This window comes from Anser brachyrhynchus (assembly GCF_964034855.1).
Source record: "Anser brachyrhynchus genome assembly, chromosome: 7".
Taxonomy (NCBI): domain Eukaryota; kingdom Metazoa; phylum Chordata; class Aves; order Anseriformes; family Anatidae; genus Anser; species Anser brachyrhynchus.
Window position 1 is genome coordinate 25404755 of NC_137701.1, and position 24393 is coordinate 25429147.

Genomic DNA, 24393 nt, shown 5'->3' on the forward strand with positions numbered 1-24393 from the left:
TTTAATTTTTTATTATTATTTTTTTAAGGGAATTCAAGTTTGGACAAATGCAAAGGAATGCTTCAGCAAGATGTGATTATCTGGAAATGAATTCCTCCTCCAAGTGCCAGAGAATGGAAGCACAAATGTTTAACACCAATGTTAAGTTGTTACATGACCTACATATAAATCATGAAATAAATGAGTTGAGTGAATAGTTTTTCTTTCTGCTGATTGTAATTGCTAATAAAGGACAAAAAGGTTATGTTATTAAATGTTTAGCTCTGACTGCCACTACTGTGGCATGTTTTTTATGTGGTAGCAAATAATTCAGGGGTAAGAGTTACTGAAAACTACAACTCTGTACTTGGGCAAAGGTGTAGGGAAAGTTATCCCAGAAAGTATGAACCGAGCTGTTCTCTCTGAGACTTGTGAAACACCATGCTCCGTAATGTATAGATCACTTCCAGATGCCCTTTTTTTTCAGCTCTTGCTGTTTAGAATTTGTAATGCTCAAGGGTGCTTTGGTTTTATAATAGGACACACAGTTGTGTTCTTGAGGTTTACACCACAGGAGGGACAAAAAATGAAATCGTAATGCTTAGGGTTCATATTTAAATGCCTTTGCGTGTCCATAAAGAAATGTGCTTTTCCAAAGGTCGGGTTAAGCAGTCTCAAGCTCCTGAGATGTTTGAAACTCTCTACAGTAGAGGTGTTGTACAATGGTTTGATACAATATTCTGCATTTACTGGTTCCCACTTAAGTTTTGATACGGGCATTGATTTCTTATCAAACTTCTTCCTGCAAGTTAAGGAAACTGGTGATCCAGCTGAGCAGCAAAACCAAAGCCAAAGCTGGTTAAGAAGCAGATGCAACTTCTGCAACTTCTGTTTGCTTGTTTGGAACCTGTTTACATTAGATGTGAATCTGGTTTGTGGTACCTCTTCTTGTAACTGAAGTGGTTTGGCTCGTAAACGAGTAGTCCTTAGTGGAGATGCTGAAATATAAAGCCTGGTGTGATTTTTGTAGTAATCAAGAGCAGTGATATACAGAATCCGCAATGAACCAAGGTATCTGTCTGGCTCTTTTAAGGATGTTTCTCTGTGTAACGTTTATAACATATCACCAGTATAACATAATTTGCAGTTACAGGTACTTGCATTAAATGTTGCCAGTTATGAAAAACATTCACCACTGCCTAATATGGGGCTGCTTCTACATACTTAAAGTTCCTGAAGTTTCGTGGAATTCATCAGACTTGATTGTTAATCCTACAGCAAGCTTCGTAACATTCTCTTGGAGAGTGTATTTAATTTTTCCAGATTATAACACTACTCAGATCCTTTTTCTTTTTTTTGAGATACTCCAGGAAGTCTTTAGAAGTTGTTTTGGTAATTTATCAGTAATATCGTTACTTGACGTGTCCCATGTCACTTTTGTCTCTGTGGCATTTTTTCTATAAAATTGTAAAGAATTCATAGACCTGGTATACACTACAACTCAAAATGGAAGTAATGTACCGGTTGCTTTGATAGCGTATGTTAGCTTTTTCAAAGCATTTGACAATGACACTTCTGAGAGATGATATGGACAGAAGGAGGTTTCCATTTAATATTTACAAGAAGTGTTCTTTCTGTTCAGAGGATTGCAGTATCCAATTCTGATACAGGTGGAAGGACTTTTACATTCCAAACCAAGAAGTTGCACATTTGACGTATTCAGTAAGCCTTCTAAAGGAGTGGTGCCTTAATACAATACCATGAGGCGCTCAGAGTAGGTATTTTTCATGCACTTTGATTTTTGGTAGATCTTTCTGGTGCCTCTTTCCATATTTCACTTGCTGTACAGCTTACTATAAATGTATTAGTATGCCTTTTTTCCCTTGCTAGTTGTACTAAGTTTAAGAGGGGAACAACACAGTTCTTGTAAGTTTTGTGCCAATAAGCTAAATAAAATTGCTCTTTGATATTTTTGTTATGCTGTTTTTGTAAAAATGCTATATTTTCCCAATGCTGATAAATGTTGCTCACTGTATTGAGTTCAGTTCTTGGCGATCTCAAACAATCTCCAAAATTTGGTTTAAAATTTAAGAAGTTGCGCACAACTAGTTGATCTGCGTTTTAGGTGAAGAACATAGCGTCTAAATCCAAAATAAGATCCTTGTTATAATCCAGTTTTGATCCCTGCTTTGTTTTTGCCCAAACAGAACTAGCTGTCTGAAGTGCGCGTATGTCATCTGGGTAAGAGAAGATGCATTTCAAAAGGGTTTGTGTTGTTTGGCAGAACTTGGGTGAAAGCTTAGTTAAGGGTAATTTGAAATAGCTTTATTCCCTTCACTTTTGCTGCTTTCAGATTAGCATTGCATGCAGTCTTGCATGCATTTACTTGTGGATCTTAGCAAATACTGAGGGTTCCTCCCCCTCTTTTAATTTTCTGACTTTTTAAGAGGAAATCATCTAGTTAATGTCTTGTTTCCATTTGGTTAATAGAGTCCACATGACAATGCACACTCACAAAGTGTGCATTTTCCCATACAGATTTAGCTTCTGTAACTCAAGCCCCTCTGCCTTGGCTTGCTTCCTTCTCTTATCCAGTAAACATCAAAAACTGGTGGAAGGCCCTGAAAATAACAGCAACCAGGTAGACCACTTCAACTTCATGTCACCCAAATGCTCATCATATATAAAACACCTTACCTACGTGGATAGTCTGACTCACTGCCAGAGCTGTCACTTCTGCCACAGGCAGGGATTATCAGCGGTGGTGCTGTCCCCGACCTTCCCCACTACTAGCAGGACCTTGATTTGTCAGTGCATTTTACTGGCTACTGTTGCTTGTGAAATGCAGCTAGGGTAAGGGAACCAGATGAAACTGAAAGGTAAGATGTTTTTCTGAAGGGTCTTACCTCTTTAAAAGTGCTATATTAAATATCTGATATCTTCGCCAAAGCAGATGTAATTTAGCAGCTCTTGGAGTATGAGGCTGGGCTGGGCTGCGAGTGCTGCCTCCTAGAAGAGACCTCCTGTATGCTTCTCCCTGCTACTGCAATTCTCGTGTGCATATGTGTTGAAGAAACAAGAGACACTTTTTAATGTCCCATAAAGAATTACAGGGAAGGCAGTTGCCTTATTTTTCTCTCCACTTGCTCCCAACTTTTCTTGCAATGGCAGGGCAATGATCTAATTCATGTTTTTGTTCTCATGTTCTGTGCATTCCCGGAGCTTGTCTTGTGCTTGCTCCTAGTGCCTCCCCATGGAGCTTTATCTGTTCAATGAAAATCCTACTACAGCGCTGCCATAGAAATAATGCAAACAAAGGAAACAACTGGAATGAGGGCTGCTAAATGGGAGTAGCAGCTGCAGTGCCAAAATCAAGTATAGCATGCTTGTGTACTGCCAGCAAAAGCAGCCTTCCCCCCCAACACACACACAAACACACTTCTTCCTCGATTCTTCCTCAGCTGCTTTCTGACACATTGGTAAGATGCAGTGTTACTGAAAGGATTTTGCAATCATGACTTATACTGCAGTGTCAGGTGCAGAGGCAAAATAGCTGGCTTTTGGTTGCTATTGAATGGCTTCTGTAGGCTGATAATGTATTTTCTTTCCAGAAGTCGTTTTTTTTGACTGTTTGTAGAAGGTATCAATCTTCTATTTATTTTATCCAAATTAGAAATTCTTGGATGGATGTGGAGGAGAATGGTTGCAGGTAGTGGTGGTGCAGTGTTTAAAGATAAGGTGAGATGGCACCACGCCGGGAGAGGAAGGGAGGTTAAACTGTATAAAAGTGAAGAAAGGTTTTGAGAAGAGATGCACAGAGAGGGTAATGAGGAGAGAGAAAGTGAAGAGGTAAGATGTAGAGCAGAGATGGGGTTGGTGGAAGAGCTGGAGAGGAGAACAGGAGGAAAGCATCCATAGCTGTGACATGCCTTGTGCAGAGGGGGGAAGCAGCGCTGCATTGCCCTTGTTTGGGAGAGAGGGGGAAGTGGGAACAGCAGATAAGGAAATTTTGAGAGCTGTCAAAGACGTGAATGGACTGCCTATAATACTAATGATGGTCAGCCCAGGTCTGAATCAAACTTGTGGTGGTGGCCGTGGTCTCAAAGCTGAGTTGAACACCAATAACGGTGTAACATCTATAACATCTCTTCAGCCTGGAAGGAGAGATTTAATTTTCAGTCTGATGCTGTATTTATTTTTAACATCTCTTTGATTTTTATTTTTATTATTATTTTTGAATATAAAAGATGGGAGAAGATGCTCCTGCCTTTGAAAGCCCAGCACTAACTTGGTGGAGACCCCAGTCCTGCAAACACCAGTGTGATCACGCGTGCCATTTGGGGGCCCACGCGGCCGATGCGACCCACGCAGGCTGCCCCACGGGAATCCCAGCACCAGCGGTCGTTCACCAGCTCGTCCATCCTCAGCGAGCGTTGTCTGTGGTCAGGAGATCTCGTGGCGTGCGAGGAGCCCGGTCCTGGCCGCGCTCCCGGAGAAGCCTCAGGCGGAGCGGGGGCGGCTCCGCGCGGTGAGAGCCTCGCCGGGAGCCGGGGGAAGGATGCGGCGGAGAGGAAAACGCAACCCCGACCGCCCTCTGGTGGGTCTCCAGCGCCGCTTCGCAGGGGCCGGGGGTGTAGCCGGAGAGGTTTCCGCGCAGGATTGCACGAGGAGGCCGCTCGCTCCTGCAGGGTGCCGCTAACCGCGCCTGGTGACCTGCAGGAGCTTCAGAAGCTCGTGGGCAGGTTCCGCGGGTGCCGTCGCACCGGGGCAAACGCTGCCGTGGTTTGGGCTTAAAGGCGGGTTTCTGAGCTAGCGGTACGCTTCTGGTCCTCAGAACTGCTTGGAAGGGGTGCCGGCTGCACGGGCAGCAGGAGCAATCCGTGATCGTTCCCGTAATCTGCCCTCCCCTGCAAACGATGGGAAGGTTGCCCTCGCCTGACGCTGCTTTGAATGAGGGTTTTCTTGAAGCGTGTGCGCTCTGATCCCAGCCTTGAAACTCTCCGGTGACGGAGGCCAAATCTTACGCTGGTTGTTCCAGAGGCTAAAAGCATACGCTTTATTTCCAGGCTCATTTGTCTGCTTTATCTTCCAGGCTAAGCGTTGGGAGGCTTTCGTCTGCTCCCCTCCGAGGGTGTTTCTGCCTGCAGGAGGCAGCCGGGAAGAGCTGCTTGTGCGTGGCTGCTACATCGATGCTATTGCTCCGTCAAGGAAACTATGAGCTGTTAAAACCAGAATCAACCCGACACGGTCTGTTTTCCATGAACATCACGATTGGCATTGATCCCTTTTAATTCAGCATCAACTATTGTTTTCCCAGGGATTACTTTCAGACTGACAGGCCTATAATAATCCAATCTCTCTAATTATATGTTTTTATAAATAGGCAAAATATTAGTCGTCTTCCAGTTTTGTGGGATTTCTCCTCAAATTCAAGGCTTGCTGAAAATCGGTACCAGTGGTTCAGAGATCTCTCACGTCAGGACTTCTGTAAGGCTTGAGAAGAAGCTGTACAGACCTGCAGATGCATTAATGCAAGAAGCTGATCCCTAGTGCTGCACCCTGGATGCGACTAGGGAGAAATTACCTCCTTGTGGTACAGATAACACACAGGTATGGTTGATCAAGGCTGCACACACAGTATGATTTATTTTAAGCATCCTCATAGAATGAAATTAAAAGAATATCCTTGGATTTTGCACATCTAAACTGAATTATTAGAGGGGCGGAATTCTCCCTTCTAAAATCCTTCTCACTGTTAAGTCTTCCCTGAGCACATCTTGTGATGGCTGCCAAGTAACAGGGCAAGCCGGTCTGGAGGGCTGCTAGGAGAGAGCCTTCTCCAGATGCACCGGCTGCTACCCGGGAGCTCCTGCTGGGGGAGAGCTGCCGAGAAGCTCCGGGTATGTCTCCACTGTGCTGCCGCCTTCGTGCGTCCTCGAGTTCCTCCTGCCGGCGCGCCGAGTCCTGCGGCTGCAGGGGTTGTCCAGATGTTTTCCCAAGCCTTCAGCGTTTATCCTTCAGCGTTTATTAAAGGAGCGGATTTGGGCAGGTGACAGCTAAAGGAACTGACTGTTAACGGGGTCGATGACTGTGTCTCACCTGCTTTTTGGTCTGTTTTTTGGAACTGAAATGTTTTTTAATACTACACATTTGATTTCTCTGTGTTGTTGTCAACAACTCTTCTGTTTCTGGGGTGTTTGGGCCTGTGCTGGGAATGCTTTTGTTCTTTCTTGTTCTTTGTACTACTTAAGAAGTTTGTTCTCTTTGATAGTTCTGCTGGCCATTGGTTTCTCCTTGCTTTCTTATAGATAACTGATCATTCCTAGCCTCTAATTCCTAGCTGTGGTTGGATTTAATGTTCCTCCACCCTCCGTAATACTTTACCTGTTTCTATTTTTCCTCAAAGACATGATGGGGATTTGAATGGGTGTTGCCTTTTCCAATTTCAGGACACTCTAAAATATTCTCAGATAATTTCTGGTGATCGTTTCCGTTCTGTTCAAATTCCTTCTTCCAGCTGATTTGGTCACCGCTATTTTTAGCTTCAAAACGCTAAATATGTAGTGCTTAGCTGGGCCTTTTTCTGTTTCCTTCTAACAAATACAATGATTGTGATTACAAGGCAACTCAGTGGCTGCTCAGTTTCGTGTTACTTTTAAATTTGAAAACATTTCCTTTTCACATCCAGCATAGAACTTCCTCCACTGGAGTTAAATAAAAATGCATCTCTGCAGCTTTCGAAAGTGTAAAGCATTTGTTTAGGAGGTATCTCCGGGATCAGCATCAGACATGGCATCGCTTTCCTGTTCCACACAGATAGGGGATTAACTCACCTCACGCCCCATTTCCTGATCTCCTGGAGGTGCCAGCCAGCCTCCCTTCGCTTAGCCAGGCTTGTTCAAGCCTTTCTGAATTCCAGCGCGGATAATCAACCCTTGAGTTTGCTCTGACTTACAAGCACGCTAAATTGGCCTTCGCACCCTGCGGCTGACAAGGGGAAGCTAGGGAGGGTGACAGCATTGCCACCCAGTGCCTGCAGTTAGCAGGATGCGGCTGGCCTTGTGCCCTTTGAGTGGTTTGCTGAGGATGGAGAGGTGAAACCATCTGTGAAGAGATTCAGGGCTGGAGATGAGCGTGTGGGAAGACACCAGAGAGCTCTGCAAGAACAACTGGGAGCTTGGCAAAGCAGCGGCTCAGCCAGCGAGGCTTTGTGCACACCCCTGCCCCCCAGGCCCCACTTTTTTTTCCAGGTGCGCCTGCTGCGGCCGGGAGGTGGCCCTGCTCCGAGCTGGGCCGCAGTATGTTGTCTGTCCGGGGTGCAGGAGCTGGCGCCCAGGGTTGGAAGTGGCCCGGGTGCCCGGTGGGAAGGCGAGGTTTGGTGTCCTGAGCAGGTTATGCTGCCCAGGCAGATGGTTGTTGGTTCAGAAGTGGTTTCTACCACGTTTTCCAGATGGTGCCACTTCCTCTCTTGCCTGCTATGTTTTTGCCTTCCATTGGTGTCAACACTTTTGGTAAGTGAATCTCTCTGCCGGGTGTAACATGAGTGTGCCAGGTTTGTGCTAACAAATGGGTCACTAGTGCTGATTTTGTGTCAGCCTTTGGCAACCCTGTGCAGACAACCGGCCCCTTTCCTTTCATCACTTCTTTTCTGAGCATCCGAGCTCAACAGTGATCCTGTGGCTGCTCTTGCAGCCTCCCTTCATGCCAGTCCAATGCCTTTGAGTTGTTCAGGCATTCTGCTGCTCATAAAATGGGGGTGGCTTCTCCTGATACGGTGACCATCCGCTCACTGCCTCTCCTCCCACTGGAATGATGTTCCACCAAACCTTAACCTCCCATTTTACATCCATGAGTCGTTTCTGTTCTTCCTACCCATTGACTAAGGATGGGAAGGGTGTCGAGAAATGTTGCTGAGGTTCTTTGTGTTGTGCAGAGTTCTCTGAATGCCTCACCAACAAGCCCAGTCTACTGGGAGGTACTGGGGCGTTGGTGGTGCTGCTGTTTTACTGGTGGTCCATATCCAGGTGTCTCTGGAGATTTGAGCTTAATTATGTTTTACATATTGGCTCTAGGGATGTCCCTTAACGAATGTTCTTCCAGTCTCCAAAAAAAAGTGTGGTGGCTTTATTTTTTTTATATTTTTGTGGCTGATCAAAGATCTCTGCCTTTCATGCTTGGTTGACCAGGTATGTTCAGCAGTGCTTGCTCCTCTCAACATTTGTCTCTCTGCCCTTTCCTCTCCTGTCTCTAGCCAATGGTGCTTTGCCCTTTTGTCTCATGTTTAGAAAACTACAGAAACTCTTGCTTAGCTTTGATATGAACCATATTGCTCACAGACACTTTTCTTTTTCCCCACATTCCCTAAAGATGGAGTGACAAGCCTTCTCCAGCTCAGTGGTCCAAGAACTCCTCAATTGCTTGCCAGCATTTGTCTTCCAAACCGCTGATGTCTTGGTGGCACAGTGACCGGTGTTGGCTTCTCACAGAGGATAATCCTTCTGCCTCAGGTAGGAGACGTGGCACGCGGCAGCAGGTAGGAGGTGTATTTCCATGACTGTCCTTGTCAGTGTGAAATACTGCGTTTGTCTCAGAAGCTGTTCTGGATCCAATGAGTGGAAAAGCAAATGGTTGTGTGGCTGTACCTGAACTCTAAATCTAGATAGTAGACTGCCTTAATCTGGGAAAGAAGAGAGAAAATAAAGCACTGGTAGAATGAAGCTGATGGTCCCTGAGGTCAACGTGCACCAAGGACATTCCTTTACCTCAAAGTGTCTGAAGGGGCTGATGCTTGGAAGCATAACCTCTTACCTTCTGCTAAGGGGCAATCTGACCCCTATGTCACCGAAGAGGGGGTCTGGAGTTGTCTCTGTGCAGTTTTTCTGTCTGTCCAAGGGTGCTGGATGCGAGACAGATTCAGTCACGTCCCAAGGTAAGGGCTTCAGGGGGGCTGAACGGCTGGCTCCCCATGGGCCCCTCTCTGTCTGCATCAACTGCTCAGGGAGTTGTAGAGAGATAATTAGATCTTGGATGTAGTCTGCCCTAAATAAGGAACAAAAGCCATGGTGGATTGTTGTGGTTCTGCTTTTGAAGATTTTTGACCCTCTTTTCTATGTGAAAATCAGAAACTGGGACTTTTACAGATCCTTCTTGGAAGTGGTCTGGAAATATCCACTTAGGGCTTCCTTTTGCTAAAGAAGAGCAGTCTTGAAGATATTTTTTCCTTTTGTAAGAGAGAAAGATGCGCAGGTCCATGTGCAGCTGTTCTCTGTGCTTGAGGCACGGGATGCAGCTCCCGGAGATGCAAGGCTCCAGCTGGAGAGCTCGGTGCCGCGTGCTGGGGTAGGTATCGTCTGCATCTTGCCTAATGGCAGCAGTGCGGGCTTGCAGAGCCCTCTGGCAAAGAAGGGTTAACTCATGTCTGTTTGCACCGGGCAGCTGCTAATCCACAAAAGAACGTGTTCCGACAGCAAAAATAAATCTTGTCTGTACCTGCGCTCGCTGGCTCCCACTGGAGCCAAATCGCAGCGGCCGCGGTTCTTACCTGGTTCCTGCTCAGCGCTGCTGCTGGATTCACAGCATTGCGTGCAAGCGGACTGCAGGCTCAGAGCACCCAAGCAAAGCACGGGGAAGGCTCTGGTGGAAGGTGACAGCCTGTGTGTGGTCCTGCAACGTGATCTTCCCCTGCTTGTGCCTTCGTGGGAGCTGGCTCACCCGCACTGTGCGCCGTGTGCCAGTCGCTGCTCTCCAGATGTCATCGCGAAGGTGAGTGTGTGGTTCCTGGTGACTCACAGCCCTGTGGTGGTTTGTTTGTCTCCGGGCACTGGCAGGAGTACCTGTGGAGCCTCTCAGACTTCAGGCTTTCATCACAAAAGCTCATGGGTGCAGCATGCCCAGGCAGCAGGTGACAAAATGGCAGCGGCCGCGCGCAGCGAGCCCACGCCACGCAGTGTTCAAACTGGTGTGGTTTGGTTCAGGAGTCTGCAGCACAAAAAATCAAAACTAGACTAAAAAATGAAGAAAATAAAAAGGATTTAGGGCATGATCTTTAAAAGCTGAACAGTTGCTGCAGGGTTTCTTCTTCTTTAGCTTTCTATGTTAGCTCTTAGCTTTGCTCTGAAAATCAGACCACTCATCATGAATTTTGAGAAGATTTTCTGGAAACCTTCACCTGCTGTGCAGTAGCCATCACCATGGTATCTGCAGTTGCCAGTAGTTTGTATGAGTTCTTCAGAATATTTGCCGTGTTAGGGAAATGAAGGCAAGTTTCCATCTGAGTTGCTGTGGTGGGACAAGTGCTCGCGGTGGCTGCATCACAGCCAGGTGCGGTGGGGAGGGCGGTGGAGGAGAAGCTGCCTCTGACACTGACAGCACTCCCAGTGAAGGGACAACATGCCAGGCAAGCTGGGTTTTGAAAGAAATGCAAAGCAACATCAAAAGTAATTTAATGCATGCTTTTTGTAAGCCCCGACGTGTTGTCTGTGCTATAACCATGAAAGCAAAACCCTTCAGCTCAAGATTTTCCTACTGCACAATGTCTTTGAGAGAGAAACTCATTTTGATTGTGGGCCCAGAGAATTAAAACAATAGAAATTATTTTTTTTTTTCCTTACCTGTCAGAGGAGGGAGAGATCTTGGCCATTGCACTTACATCTTAATCCAAACTTCCTCAATGCTTGGAGCAGACAGATTGGAGCTGTTCTGGCTTACACAGCTCCAGATGCAAAGCTTTGTTCCAGCTGCTTCGAGTGGTTTCTTTGGATTTCACGCTTGGCTGGGGACCATCCCTGACAGAAACTTTATGAGCACAGCCTGAACTTGTACCTTCTGCTTAGAAAAATACAGAATGCCCCAGGGCAGAGAACCAACCATCAGGGTGCTCCTCTGTTGCAGCCCTTCTCTGTGCAGCTTCATCCAGGCTGGTTGGAGATGCTGCTTCCCTCCTCTTCATCAGCAAAAGCCAGGCCCTTGTTTTCTTCACTTTGGTACTTTTTTTCTATTATTCGATAATCTAAAACTCATTTTTCCTTGTGGCATGTTTTTGGCCTTGTTCCTATTATTTCTGCCATCCTTCAGAGCAGCTGGCGGTGAGTTCCTGCTGTTCTGGTGGTGGCACTGACATCGTGCATGCCACCATAGAACCTGAAATTCAGATGGAGCCAGTCTGATGACAGCCACATGCTGGTGGGGTTGGTAGGCACAAATAACACCTTGTGGCATTAGGTCAGGCTGCTAAGAGCAGATTAGTCAGAAATGGCTGCAGAAAATGAGGATGCATTTTTCAGCCACCTCTGTCCCTCGCTTTGGGTGTTTTTAGCGCAAAAGCGGAAAGGACATGAGATGGGTTCAGTTGCTGGCAGTTGACTTAAGGTGCTGGAGAGGCAGCTGTGAAGGCTCGCTCTGGCTTCTGGGGGTCCTGAGCTCAGAGGAATGGGAGCGGTCCCCATCGTGTCTGTGCTGCCCATGGAGCTGCACGGCCTTGCTGCTCCCGCGTGCACCCAGAGCCAGGCCTCCTCTGCTGGAGGGGACGCTCCACGGTCTTCTGATCACGTCTGAGTAATGTATGGGCACTCGAACAGAAGCCGATGCAGATATGAGCTGCACTGGAGCTTGTTGGCATCCCTGAAGGCCATTTTAAGAGGCCTCAGACTTGTGTCCCTCCCCACCCCAAAGTCAACTTCCCTGCATTTTCCATCCCTTGGGGACAGCCCTTCTCCATGGGGTAAGACCTGTCCCCAAAGGCTGGGGTGGCTTCTCCTGGGGCACTTTTCCATGCAGGATGCACTGGAGCATCCCTGGGGAGTCCAAAGGAGGAGGTGCCCTTTGGGGACCATGGGAAGGGTGGCAGCAGCCGCTGGAGATGTGGGACACCCTGGTTCATCCAGACTTCTCCACCTCCCTGACCTTGGCTCAGCCTTTCCAAAGACCCTGGGGTTGTCTGCCCACCCCTCCCCTGGTCCCCCCACCCTGTGCAAACCTGCCTGAAGCTGCTGGGTGGTTTCAGAAGTGGAGGAGGAAGGGGAAATGGAAAGACGAACCGCCTGGCGGCAGGGCCCTTTCAGCTTCCCCACAGTAGGAAATAAGCTGAAGGCAAGTTCCTTCTTTGTGCCATGGTCCCCTATGCTTGTGTTTCAAGCTTGTGTCCAATGCTGTGAATTAGGGGAGAAAATAATAAAAACTGCCATGGGATGCTACTTGGAGTAGCGCAGCTAAGCATGCTGCCAGCATACCTCTAATGTGGTGGTGGGTAGGGCTCCTTTGGGCTGAGACCCATCTGTATTTAGCTCTCTGTGTTGATTGCCCTGCTTGCAACCTTTTATGAATAGCTGTTGCCTGCAGCACAGCAAAGTCCTCCTCACAGAGCCCCCCAGCAGTCAGCCAGCGCTCTCAAGTAGCGGGTATGGCAATTCCCAGATTCTTACATCTTCTCCCCTGAAAAACCACTGTCCCCACAGCATGTGCCTTGCTCCTGCAGGTAGAGCTGCTGGCTGAAGCCTCCTCTTAATGCTCTGCTCCAGAAATCCTTCGTTTCACACCACAAAGAGGGTGTTGCAGCTGGTGTGGCCCCATGCCCCCGATGCCATATTCGCTGTGTCCTTGCTGTTTGTATTCTTCGCTCTTTGTGAAGCCAGGGAATCTTACAAGGGATCTGGAATAAAACCCAGCCACAAGTTCTGCTTGAGCAGGGGTGGCTGCAGCAGATGATCTCCGGGGGTCCCTTCCAACCTCAGCCTCTGTTAGCACCGGGCAGCGTCTTGTCCCAGGACCCAGGATGGAATATCTTCCTGGGGAATATCAATTTTTTTTTTTTTTTTGTGCTAAACCTGGGTTGCTGGTAGCTTCTGGTGGGCTGAGATGTGCCCTCAACCCTCCGTGTGCGGGGAGGCATTTTAAGGTGCAGAGTAAAGGTTTTAAGGTGCTTAGAAGGGGCTGAGGCCGGGCTGAACCTGCAGCCATCGGCGTGAGGGGACACGTGGCCACAGGGGAGCAAAGCACCCGATGGGATGGGGTCCCAGCTAATGGTGGGGGGCACGGGGGCATGGTATGGGGGGCCCTTCCCCAGGGAACGCATGGCCTGGGAGCAGAAGGCAGCGTGGCGAGGAGACCCGGCCGTGTGGGCCTTGCGAGGCCTGCTCTGGGCGCGCCGCTGCGCAGCCAGGCTGTGTACGTGCCTTCAGGGCCCCAGCTGCTGCTCCAGTGTTACTGTGGCTAAATGGGCACATGTTGTGTATTTTGAGTATTTTGTGAACAATTAAACTGCAATTTGTGCCAGCGTGACTGCTCTTCCTCGCAACGTGATAACAATTAAGTGAAGTGCAATATTTAATGACCAGGGTCTCATTTTCTAGAGGGTGATTAAGATTTCTTTTCCCACACTATGATGCATTTCCTTTTTAACCTGGAGATCCACCAAGAGGAAAAGGGAACGGTTTGGATAAAAAGAAGCACAAAAGCTTTCACTTAGACATATGTGTGCTGCGTTCCTGCTATCTCTTTTGCTGCTACAGGCTTCGCTGTGGGCCTGAAGAACTTCCACCTTTCTTCTGAGACATTTGGAGCCATGACCCTCACTGGAAGCTATGCAGCTACGGGGGAGTGCCTGCTGCTGCAAGGTGCTGCTTTCAGGCAAGCTGGTGAGCAGGGTCAGGTATGTCACTCGAGAGCATCACTGCAGCTCGCTTCTCTGCCGCCCAAGTTTCCTTTCTGCAGTGGATGATTTAAGGTTAGCTTTCCTTTATTCATGAATTTAGTTGTAGCTATAAATAATACACAACTTACAGGGACTGTTAGGAGGATGTGCAAATTCAGCAACGAGAGACTGAGAACGCTGTACTTGTGTTGGTGGCTGTGCCTTTGCATGTTGTAACAGATGGAAGGACTAGCAGACATCTCTGTCTTCTGAGGACAAGCGTCCAGCACAAGCAGGTCTTTGGTTCCAGCAGGACCCCTCAGGTGATATACCACAATACCAACTAGGAATGATCTGATATATATTGAAAGATTTCCTAAGTTTAGATGATTAACCATTTCCAGTAACAAACAGCATCCGTTGGGTTTTGTTTTGTGTTATAAAGGGCTGTGCCCGTTCTTACCACCTGCAAGAACATGAGTCTGACAGAACAGTGAGGGGCTGGTGCTCCCCATCGGCTTCAGGATGCTGGGCTCTGCGAGATCAGGTGAAATTGTTGTGTGTTTGCCTTTTCTATTTTAGGTTCAAAGGACGCTTTCTTATAGTCCAAATTACTACAAAAAAAATCTTTCGCTAGCCTTAACTTTGAGACTGCAATATTTTCATGCCTACGATCAGCCTTTCTGTGGTAAAGATGCAGCAACATCCTCTTTCTGTTTTGGCCCAGCCCGCCTGCTGGTTTTGCATTCACTATTTTTGGTATTTTTGTTGTGTCATACTATGCTACTCCCTACTCTTCTATTTCTTTTCCTTACTTGTGACTCAGGTAACGTTTGTATCATCAAAATAATTTACTTTGAAAACACATTCAATTTAAGAGAAAAATGCTGTTTTGAGCTTGCTTTGTGTTTTTTTTCCAACCTCCCTCTCTCTCCCCCCCTCTAATGATATTTCTCTGTGACTCTTTGGCACTAAATCAGACCTGTTTTTATTTCTTTTTAAGGACACTGATGTACTGATCCCTACATGAAAAAATCACCAGCATTAACATTACTCATTGGTATGCGTAGCTATATCACAGGATGTTTTATTTTTTTGACAGCTTCAGCTTTGTAAACTTCTCTGTAAACTGTGGGGAAAAAGCAGCCATTTTAGTACGTAAGTGGGCTGAACTACAAACAGATACATTTCCCAGGCAGGAACTGATCTGCAAAATATTGCCGCTTTGCATGCAGTCGGGAATAAGACTGACTATTGCATCTTTAATTAAATATGCTAAGTGAGTTGATAAAAAATGGCCAAGCTGACAAAATGAAAGTATCCTTGATCTACATCTAAATATTTATTTTTCAAAGGAAGTAGAATTTTGTGGTGCCTTCTTATTCCAATAGCTGACATTGATTTCAGCCTGTCAGCTTGCATCTACTGGTGATAATAAGGAGTCTTTGATAATACGTTGGTTTTTAATAAAGCTATTTTTCCTCCAGAGATGCATGGATTTGGGGTCACCTTCTTGGGTTTGCCCTTTTGTACTCAATGAATGATTCAGAATCTCCAGCATTTATTTATTTATGCCAATTGGCAAAGTTAATGGCTAGATACTTCAACACAGTATTTTATCAGGGTATATTCTCTCCATGCCACTGGCTTCTGAAAACAGAATCAGCTTTGTGTCACAGGTAGGGACAGCAGCACAGCCACCAGCAACTCTGCAATGCTCAGCTCACTAGAGGGGAAGAGCCTTCTCTCTTGGGATAAGGCTTTACCCACAGCTTTGACCCAGGCTAGAAAAAAAAAAAATCAGTGTTACCTCAGTCTGCTGAGAACATTTGTCTTCTCCAACTATGAGTTGTTACACTCTGCTCTCACCCTCTCACCACCTCCTTTTTCACCTGACCTTTGAAGCACAGATGGGATGTTTTCTTCCACCCTTTGCTGCAGCTCCTCTCAGGCTGGGCAAGACTCCCTGCTTCCACCCAGATGAAGAAAAAACACAGGGAGTGTTTTTTCTTCATCTGCTTGTCTGGTTTGGTGTGGGCACGTCCAGCCAGCAAACAAGGCCAGTATGCTTTACAAAAAAACATGGTTTTATTTATTACATGTAATTTTTAATCATACATTTGACTTTTAAATTTTCCTCAGCAGTGAACCCCCGTCTGTTTTGCAGATGGAAGGCAGCACTTACTAACCAGCCTTTGTTGTCTGGGATATCCCCAGCCCCCAGTCAAACCATTCTGATGTTCTTCTGACCGCTTTCATCTTCACACTGTCCCTAAGGCTCAGGCTCCCTGGATTTCCCAAGCAGGTGGTAACTGGTATTCTGGATGCTTTCTGAGCTAGCACCCTTTGGGCTATCTGACCAACCTCCGGGGCAGGCTTTCTGAATCTGCCTGGGCATGAAATATGAGGGTGTCTTCATCTCCAGAGGCTCTCATGCCTTGTTCCCAGCTGAGGCCTTCCGGAGGGTTACACCAGCATGAAAGGGGCTTCATGAAGGCTGTGCTAGACGTGATGCTCCAGAGGCTGCAGACCGGCATGCACAGCGCTAGCAGAGGGTTTTGCCGTTCTGCCAGCTGTGATGAGCAGAGATGGTGCTCTTCTGTCAGGTGAGATGGAAGTCAGGTGTAGTTTGAAAACTGCATCAGTGCTGTTAGCTGAAAATAATATGTTGTTGCAACATCTCTAGTTTCAATGGTAAAAAACAAAACAAAACAAAACAAACCCACACACCAACAACCAAAAAAACAACTGCTACTACTGAGATCATGAGATCATCTACAGAGAGACCGTACCATGCGCAGCATCCCTTCCTTACCCAAGTGGAGCCACGGAGAGAAGCTGAGGAGGGCTCTCTTTCCAGGTATAAAATGTGATGTATTTAGCATTTCAAAGGTCAAGTTTTTCTTAACGTGCACATGCAGCACCACATTCCTTCCAGAAATTGCTGGCCTCTTGACATTTGTGTTTTAAACAAATTTCTGGCTAAACTGCTAGCATGTCTCCGATGTGTCCTTGAACTGTTGGCTCTTGTTCTGGGATCCCCCCCTCAAGTTCAGTTCTTCATAGGCGCTAGCTGAAATGTATAACATTGGAAGCTAGTGGTTGGAGTTACTCAGTAATAAGTAGATTTGTTTGTTAACTTTGGATAAGACTTTACAGTGAAGACCTTTGCCCTTCTGTTTATAGATACTGTCAGCGCTGTCATCCGGGTTGGAGATCGTTTGTCACTGCTCATTATTGGCTAAACAAGACACACACAACCAGCTAGATACACCTCCTTGATACACACACATTCTGTTTTCCTAGGATGATAACAGGGCCATGATTTTGCGAAGGCTGTTCAAGTTACTGCTTTGGGGCAGAGCACATTTTGGGCTCCGGACATGTACAGCTTAGGGGTTGGGTCAGACCTGTCCTCTGTTCTTTCAACCATTGCCAGTTCCTCAGCCTACTGGGGTGGATGGTGTCCTCTTAAAAACAAGCATTCCCTCTGGTTTGGGGGGTAGCAGCTGGGCTGGGTTTGGTGGCCCCTGACCCAGTCCTTGTGCTCGTGGGAGCACAATGGATGGTTGTCTCCTATACAGAGGTTGGTAACACATTTTCTTTCTGGCCCCTTTTGTTTTCAGCATCGATGCTTTGGATGTACCACAGCAGTGAAGCTCCATACTTTAATCTCTTGTTGTGCTTTTTATTTTTATTTTTGTTGTTCTTTTTATTTTATTTTTTAGTTTGGACTATCCCACCTTTAGCTTGATAGTTTGGAGAACGTCCCTTTATTTGGCAGTATGAGAGAAGAAGAACAGAAGTCACTGATCAGTCTGTACCAGACATTACTTCATGTACTTTTATTCTGTCTCCATTGTTTTTCTCTGAAGATAATAATCCAAATCTTCTCCATCTTTTATGAATGGCCATGCCCTTGCTCCTGCTTGCTGTTCTTTGAATCTTCTGAAGTTTACAGTCTCTTTGAGATGGCTGGTCCACAGCAGTCTGCCTGAGATTGTACCACATTTTTTTCATTGCTCTTCATCCTATTTTATCTGCTTATAATCTGCTCACTTATTTTACCTACACACTGAAGGGATAAAGTTATAAAGGTTTCTGTTGCACAATGGAAAACAAAGCTAGGTGGCACTTCAGGGTAAAGGCAATGAACTAGGTTACCTCCTAAAACATTCCCTTTACATTTATCCAATCTGTTCCTAAAGACCATTCAGAACCCTCTAGGCTCTCCCAGTGTTTTGTGACCTTTGCTATTAGAAAGACAGAAAAATACCTAACTTAAAGAAAGCTTCCTTGTTACAATTTACCTGTATAAATATTACCTCCCATGGACAGGGAAAACAGCTTTTTCCACTTGTGTGTGCAACGGCCTCTTACATATTTGAAGACTCCTATCACGTTTCCCCTCTAGCATTCTTGGGAACAAGTGCAGTTCATTTAGGCTTTTTTGGTCATGTTTTCTTCATCTCTTTTCATTCTCACTGTCCTCTCTCTGACCGAGACATATCTTTCCTTAGCTTCATGCCCCAAACCAGCCACAACACTTACAGCTGACATTTCAACAGCACATTGTAGACTGAATGGGAACACGTTCTTTGTGTCTTGCACACTTGCCAGTTTGTATGTAACAGCATAATGAGAACTTTTTTGGTGATTGCATGACATCAGTTTGCGTCCAGCTTGTGAGCGACCATACTGCCCATTTTCTGAAACACTGCTGTCCTGCAGCTCCGCAGCTGATCCAGGCCTTTCCCTCCATCCTTACTGAGCGGAGCTCCAACTTCTCCAGCTCACTCCTAGCTTATCCGAGGAGGTTGAAGTTGAACCTGGACACCAGTTGTTGTCATGGCCATCTCCAGCTTGGTGCAATCTGAAAAATTAGCAGTGTTCATTCTCTAGTTGAAACATTGAATAGTCTGGTCCAAATCTTGAGCAGTTTCATTCAATGCATCCTTACCCTTTGAAAGAAAATCAGTTGTAACTAATTTCAAGAAAGGTTTGCTAATCAGAGAAATTTCATCTAGTCCATTTTCCATATTTTATGAGAAGGGCACATGAGAAAATTGCCTACTGACAATAATAATTTACCTTCTAGCCTTTATCTGCCAAAAAGAAACCCACCTGAAGCCGTAGATCAACCATTTTTTATTTGTAAGGTGTTAGCAGGTTGCCTGTTCTCCCAAATGTGCAGCTTCATACAGATGCCATGAACTTTTTTGGTTGTTGCATTGCTCATTCACTCAGCTTTTTTGAAACTCTCTCAAGTCTTCTTCACTACCCTCAGGCCTGGTTAACTTAGTAACTTCATATCTCTGTTTTCTGTTTATATCTATCATATTCCAGTTTACCATTCATCGCTTCCCAATCTGTATTATAACAAACAACATGAGATGGATTTAGGATGGAAGACTCATACCCTGAAAAATGACCATCTAACCCTACTCTCCACTTTCTGTCTCCTGGACAAATTCTGGCATCAAAAATGTCAAATATGTTTTGAAAGACAAAGTAAACTTTTTATTTTCCTTTTTCCTTACCTTTTTAATTACTTTACTGATACAATCAATAATTCTAAGAGATTAGTGAGAAAAAACTTTCATTCATAAAGCTTTACTTGTCATAACATGATCTTCCAAATATTTTGAAAGATAATTCTGACTGATTTGCCAGATAGGGATGTGTAGCTGCATATTTTTGCTGGGAGACCAGCCATTTCAGCTTCTGACAGCCCCTAGGTATGCTGTGCTTTGGAGAATTGGTAATAGCCTCTTTTGTTACAATATTTCTGTATTGTTCAGATGCAATTTTGAGAGTACTACCAGAAAAGGCCAATAAAGGGAGGGCAACTCTGATGTTTTTGATTATGAGACTGCAAATCCCTAAGGTTTTCAAAGCCCTTTTGTGCCTTTCTCATTTTCCTCCTCTTCACTGCCAACTGAAGTTTGAAATTTTCCTTTCTACTGGCTTTCGTAGATTCAGATTTCCATACTCTGTTGGCTTTCCTATTGGCTCAAATAACATGGAAACTTCCCATTTAGCATAACAGCTTGATCCTTGTCCCTGGTGGGAATGTACATCATCTTGGACTTCATTGCTTTCAGCAGTACCCATGTCAACTCCAAAAGGTGATTTTATTGTTGGTATTTTATTTATTTATTTATTTATTTATTTTTGTAAGTTTTAACTTTGAATGTCTGGTTAATAAATATCAATATCTCCCACCATTATCACTGCATCCCAGTGCAATGCAGTGGTAATGCAAAGGTCCCCCACCTGCTCTTTCAGTCTTTGAGTTTTGCTTTTAGTTGGGTAAATGTTAGACTCATGAAGAGGTGTGGTTCTGAATTTTAAAATATAGTAGTTCCTTGTGTGAAGTCTCAGTGCACGTTAGGTGGTGTGATGCAACCTACAACACTTTGTGTCAGTGAGTATACATTAAAGTAGATACGAAGTAGCTGCCATATCTTGTGTTACATCTACACCAAGTAACCTTCCCATATGGATAAGCCTTTAGCTAATGCTATCTTTTGAATTAGATTCACTGTAATAGTTCAAACCAAAGAACTCAGCTGCAGTGGGACACTTGGGAAAGATTAAGATGAATTAAGTAAAGGTGTGACATTAAATTGCATTAGTTAAAGCCCACCAAATCCCTGTGTGGATGCTCTCCTTTTAACACGTAAAATACCCGTAGTTTCCTTTACATTCAATTCTGAAAGGCTTAATCCTAAAATGTTCACACCGGGGTTTAAGGCCCTCTTGCTTTTCCAACTTCAGTTAATTCAACTTAAATGTCTTAAGTAGACAGGGGATCTCAGTTAAGAGCAGGTGGGTTTCTGCTCTGCTTATAATTTGTGTTTTAAGGCAGAGAAATTCCTTCTCTAAATTCTGCCACATTGTGTCATTTGGACAATTTATGTTAGGCAGAGTACTACATTATCATCATTTTTGTTGCTTTTTCTGTCTGTTAGACATCTCAGCATGGGACATTAAACATCCTCTCTTCTTTTAATCTGGAGATTTATAATGTTAATTTTATAGGAATGCCATGTGGGACCAAGTCAAATATATTACAGATATGTGAATGTCTAATGTCTACATAAAACCATCTTGACTGATGCTGACTTGCTATCTTTCTTTGTTTCAGACAAGTACATCTCATATCAAATTATTATTTTTCATTTTCTTTGGGATTTTTATGATGTCTTTGGATCAAGTTTTAAAGCACTTCAAGATACTGCATTTCTGTAAAATAAATGAATAAGTCGAGTCAGGCATGATTAGAAACTAATCTGATATGAAGACTTCTTCAGGGTTTCAGTAACAGCGTTCCCCTCTAAAGAGATTTAGGAGCAGAGAAGACCTTGGAAATGAGGAAAAGAGCTGGGTTACTTTCCTTCTGACCAATATTTTCTGTAATGCATTTTTTGTTTGCAGGCATCAGATGCACAGGTATTTTCAGACATACCATAACACATTTATTAATGTCAGGACAACCATGTGACTGATAGCAATGTGATCGATTCCTGATCTGCTAGGAATATAAGGTAATGTAGCCTCAATTGAGTCAGGCTTCTGTAGGATCATGAACTGAAAGCCTGCTCTTAAAAAATGATTAAAACGCAAATTCAATCAGGGCTGTTGAAATAAATAGGAGCAATTTACAGACAACATGAGTGGATACTCAGACAATGGGCACATTTAATTTTCTGCATTGAGTATTTGTGCTAGTTAAATTCCCGGTGAAATGCTTGAGTTGAAAAAATGGATGGAAGATTTTCTACCCTTAAATAGCAATTGTTCCCTGATTACATCTACTGCTGAAATGTCAGGGGTTCATCTAGGCACTTCTGAAACACTGTTCATTGTATCACTTGCATAAACTAGTATTAACTATGTCTACAGCACTTTTAATGGTCCAAGGAAGAAGGAGAGAAGTTGAAGAAGGCATTTGGTTTTATTTCGGATCCAATATCTGATACCTCCATTTAATTAAATGGGATATTTGCATTTTTGAAGCTAGATGTGCTTGGCTCTTTTGCTGAATGGCGAACAAGGCAATGAGGACCAAACTGTGTTCATCTCCACTGTTGCGGTGACAACCCAGTTGCAATAAACATGTTTATACTTACTTCACTGTCCATTCTGGGTTTACTACTGATTATGATTACTGTTCCTTTATTACAGTCACAGTCTGATCTGGTACTCATTTTTGTTAAAGGGGTTCCAGGCAAAATTGTAGGTCATATCTAGCATGAACACTGGTGAGACATAAGTAGAACATGAACATCTTTCAGGTAGTGTTTGCCATCTACGAGTTATGGGTGTGAACATTAATGACCTCAAAAGTCTGTTTCTTTTGAGATTTTGCATGGTTACAAAATACTCAGTAAGATATTGATACTTGATACGAAGAATGCTTTTCAGATTTCCTTTGACCCTATTCTGTAGCCATGTAGAGACATGAATAGTTGGACAGAACATTTTCCACTCACGAAAAGACAGTTGTTTGTGTTTGAAGGAATGGGACTATTAACTGAGTGGCATCATCTGTATGGGGAAGGGGAGAAGACAGATGTGTTTTATCCTTGTTTTACACCAAGAAGGACAGAAATGAAGCAAGGAGCTTTCATCCCAAACCACATCACTAGGTTTTGTACACCATGCCAAAGCCACAGATAAGCTATGTGAACATTTACATCAGGCACAAAGAAAACCAACACCCTACCCTTGACGTTAGTTGATTCACCTCTCTCTGTGTGCTACACCATCAGAGCAGAAGGCCCACACTAATGACATTTTCAAGCAAACAAAAATACTTTTTGAAAAAATGTATTTTAAAAGTGAGTTACAATGGTAAAGTAAGACTTGGAAAACAGAATTAGGAATTCTGATAGACAATCTGTAAGTCCAGTATCTAAAACTAACGATTAGAAGCTCAGGCTTGATGAAGTCAGACAAATATAAAGGCATAATTTTAACTGTTAGGCTAAGCAGCCATCTCAATAGCATACCTAACTGGTGGACTTCTCACTCCAATTCCAAGAGTGGACCTGTCCAGGTTAGCTTTTGCTTCACTAGAAGTTACTAGCCTGATGCAGAAATTCCTGAGTGTGATCCTTTAGTTCATCAATAAACGAGGTTAAACGAGGTGGTTCTTGCTCTGCACAGTTATTTCTGAAGTCACTTCCTGTTTAAGACTTTCAAAACACACACCCTCCAAAGATTCCTGGTAGCCATTCTTTTTAATAAATAATTTACATGTGGTTCTTATTCCTCTTGGTCTCTGGGTTTATACAGAAAAGGGAAACATTATTATCTTTATTATATCCATTATTTTGCACCCCAAAAGAAAAGAAGAAACTGAAATGCACTCTACTCAATGAGGCACACACATCGCCTTTTGGAGGGCTTTTCATGGGTGGGCAGCTTCTGGATTTCAGAAAGGAGAGAGAAGACTATTAATTTTTTTCCCTAGGAAAAAGCAGAGTTTGTCTGTTATTTCCAGAGTCATAAGGAAAAAAAGAAAAAGTCAAAGTGCTCCTTTAAACTTCTCAAGCTCCAGACTTTTACATTTTTGTTATGTCTGAACATCAATATTAATAAACACTGCAATATTAAATGTGCATCAAAGCATCAAAACACTAGTACGAACAACTTCAGTGTAATAGCTGTGTGACTTGGTGAGAAATTAACATCATTTGAAAATACGGGTGGCAGGGGTAAAGGCCCAAGGTCTGCAATGCCCTGTAACCACAGCTGCCTTGGCATGGGGGACTTTCAGGTGAAGAAAGCACCGTCAGATTCTCACAGATGTAGGTGCTCAGTTCCTCTTAAAACAACAGTAAACTCCACCCTAACCCAAACTGACATTTGAAAACTGGAGCATGTCTTGATTAAAGTCAGAGAAGATTGGTAATGAACGGAAACTAAATACGCTGAGTCGTACTTCTTTGCTTTAAATACAAGACAGTCTTCTTATTATATTGTTAATTGCCAAACAAAATTTTTGAAAAGCAGGCTCCAATTGATGTGTCCTTGGAGAAAGACTTGTGCTCACCCTGCAGAAAGCTTTAATTCCTCAGTGTATTTTAAAACAAGGTTTTAGTGCTGAGCTTCCTGACTCAGACTTAATGAAATTCAAAAGATTTTCTGACAGGTAAAAATGAATAGTTACTAAATTAATTGTCTTTGAAGGAAAAAAAAATATCAAAGTTGCATAAATGTACATCTTCCCTCAGTTTCTAAAACTCTATTTTTGGAGATTAAAGTTTTCCATTTTATTCAGCAAACAGGTTAACGACGCTTCTTGTATGTACGTAAAACTGTAAACGGCTGTGTGAAATGTAGCCACGTTTTATTAACTCCTTCCTCTGTTCATAGAGCGAGTAGCCAGTGCAATTATTTTGAAATATAGTTATTGCATAAAGTCGGGGCAGACCTTCACACTGGGTCCTAATGTCATTAATACTTTCTTAATGCAGTTTATTACAGCGCAACTAAATGGCACAATCTATGACCCGCACGAGGATGCAGAACCTTATTAAGGCATCTCGTTAAAAGGAACTGGGAACCCTACGTGAAGTCATCCGGCGCTGCTGGCTCACCAGCCAGATGCACCTTAATCGTAAGAGGACCCGCACGAAGGCTGTGAGCCTCGTGGCGGGGACAGGGCGATCCTGTAGGGCAACCAGGGCACAACCAAGCCTGCGGCGAAAAGCTTTGGGCTGCTGTCGGTTGGCTGACTCACGAAGCTGAGCCCTACAAAGCCGGTAAACTTCACC

At 44.4% G+C, this 24393-nt stretch overlaps 1 protein-coding gene and 1 long non-coding RNA gene across 2 annotated transcripts in view; one reads left to right on the plus strand and one right to left on the minus strand.

Annotated features, from left to right (window-relative positions):
- SNX4 (sorting nexin 4) overlaps positions 1–1946 on the plus strand; it is a 34280-nt gene extending 32334 nt beyond the window's left edge. The window contains exon 14 of the mRNA XM_080600624.1: positions 29–1946. Coding sequence (XP_080456750.1) covers positions 29–76 — 48 coding nt within the window. The 3' untranslated portion in view covers positions 77–1946. The remainder of the gene's footprint in view (positions 1–28) is intronic.
- On the minus strand, positions 1284–24381 carry LOC308198372. The gene is made up of 2 exons (XR_013953864.1): positions 10590–24381; positions 1284–9983 (listed from the first exon to the last, which is right to left on the minus strand). It is a non-coding gene; the product is annotated as an uncharacterized lncRNA (long non-coding RNA).
- Positions 24382–24393: the final 12 nt, after the last annotated feature.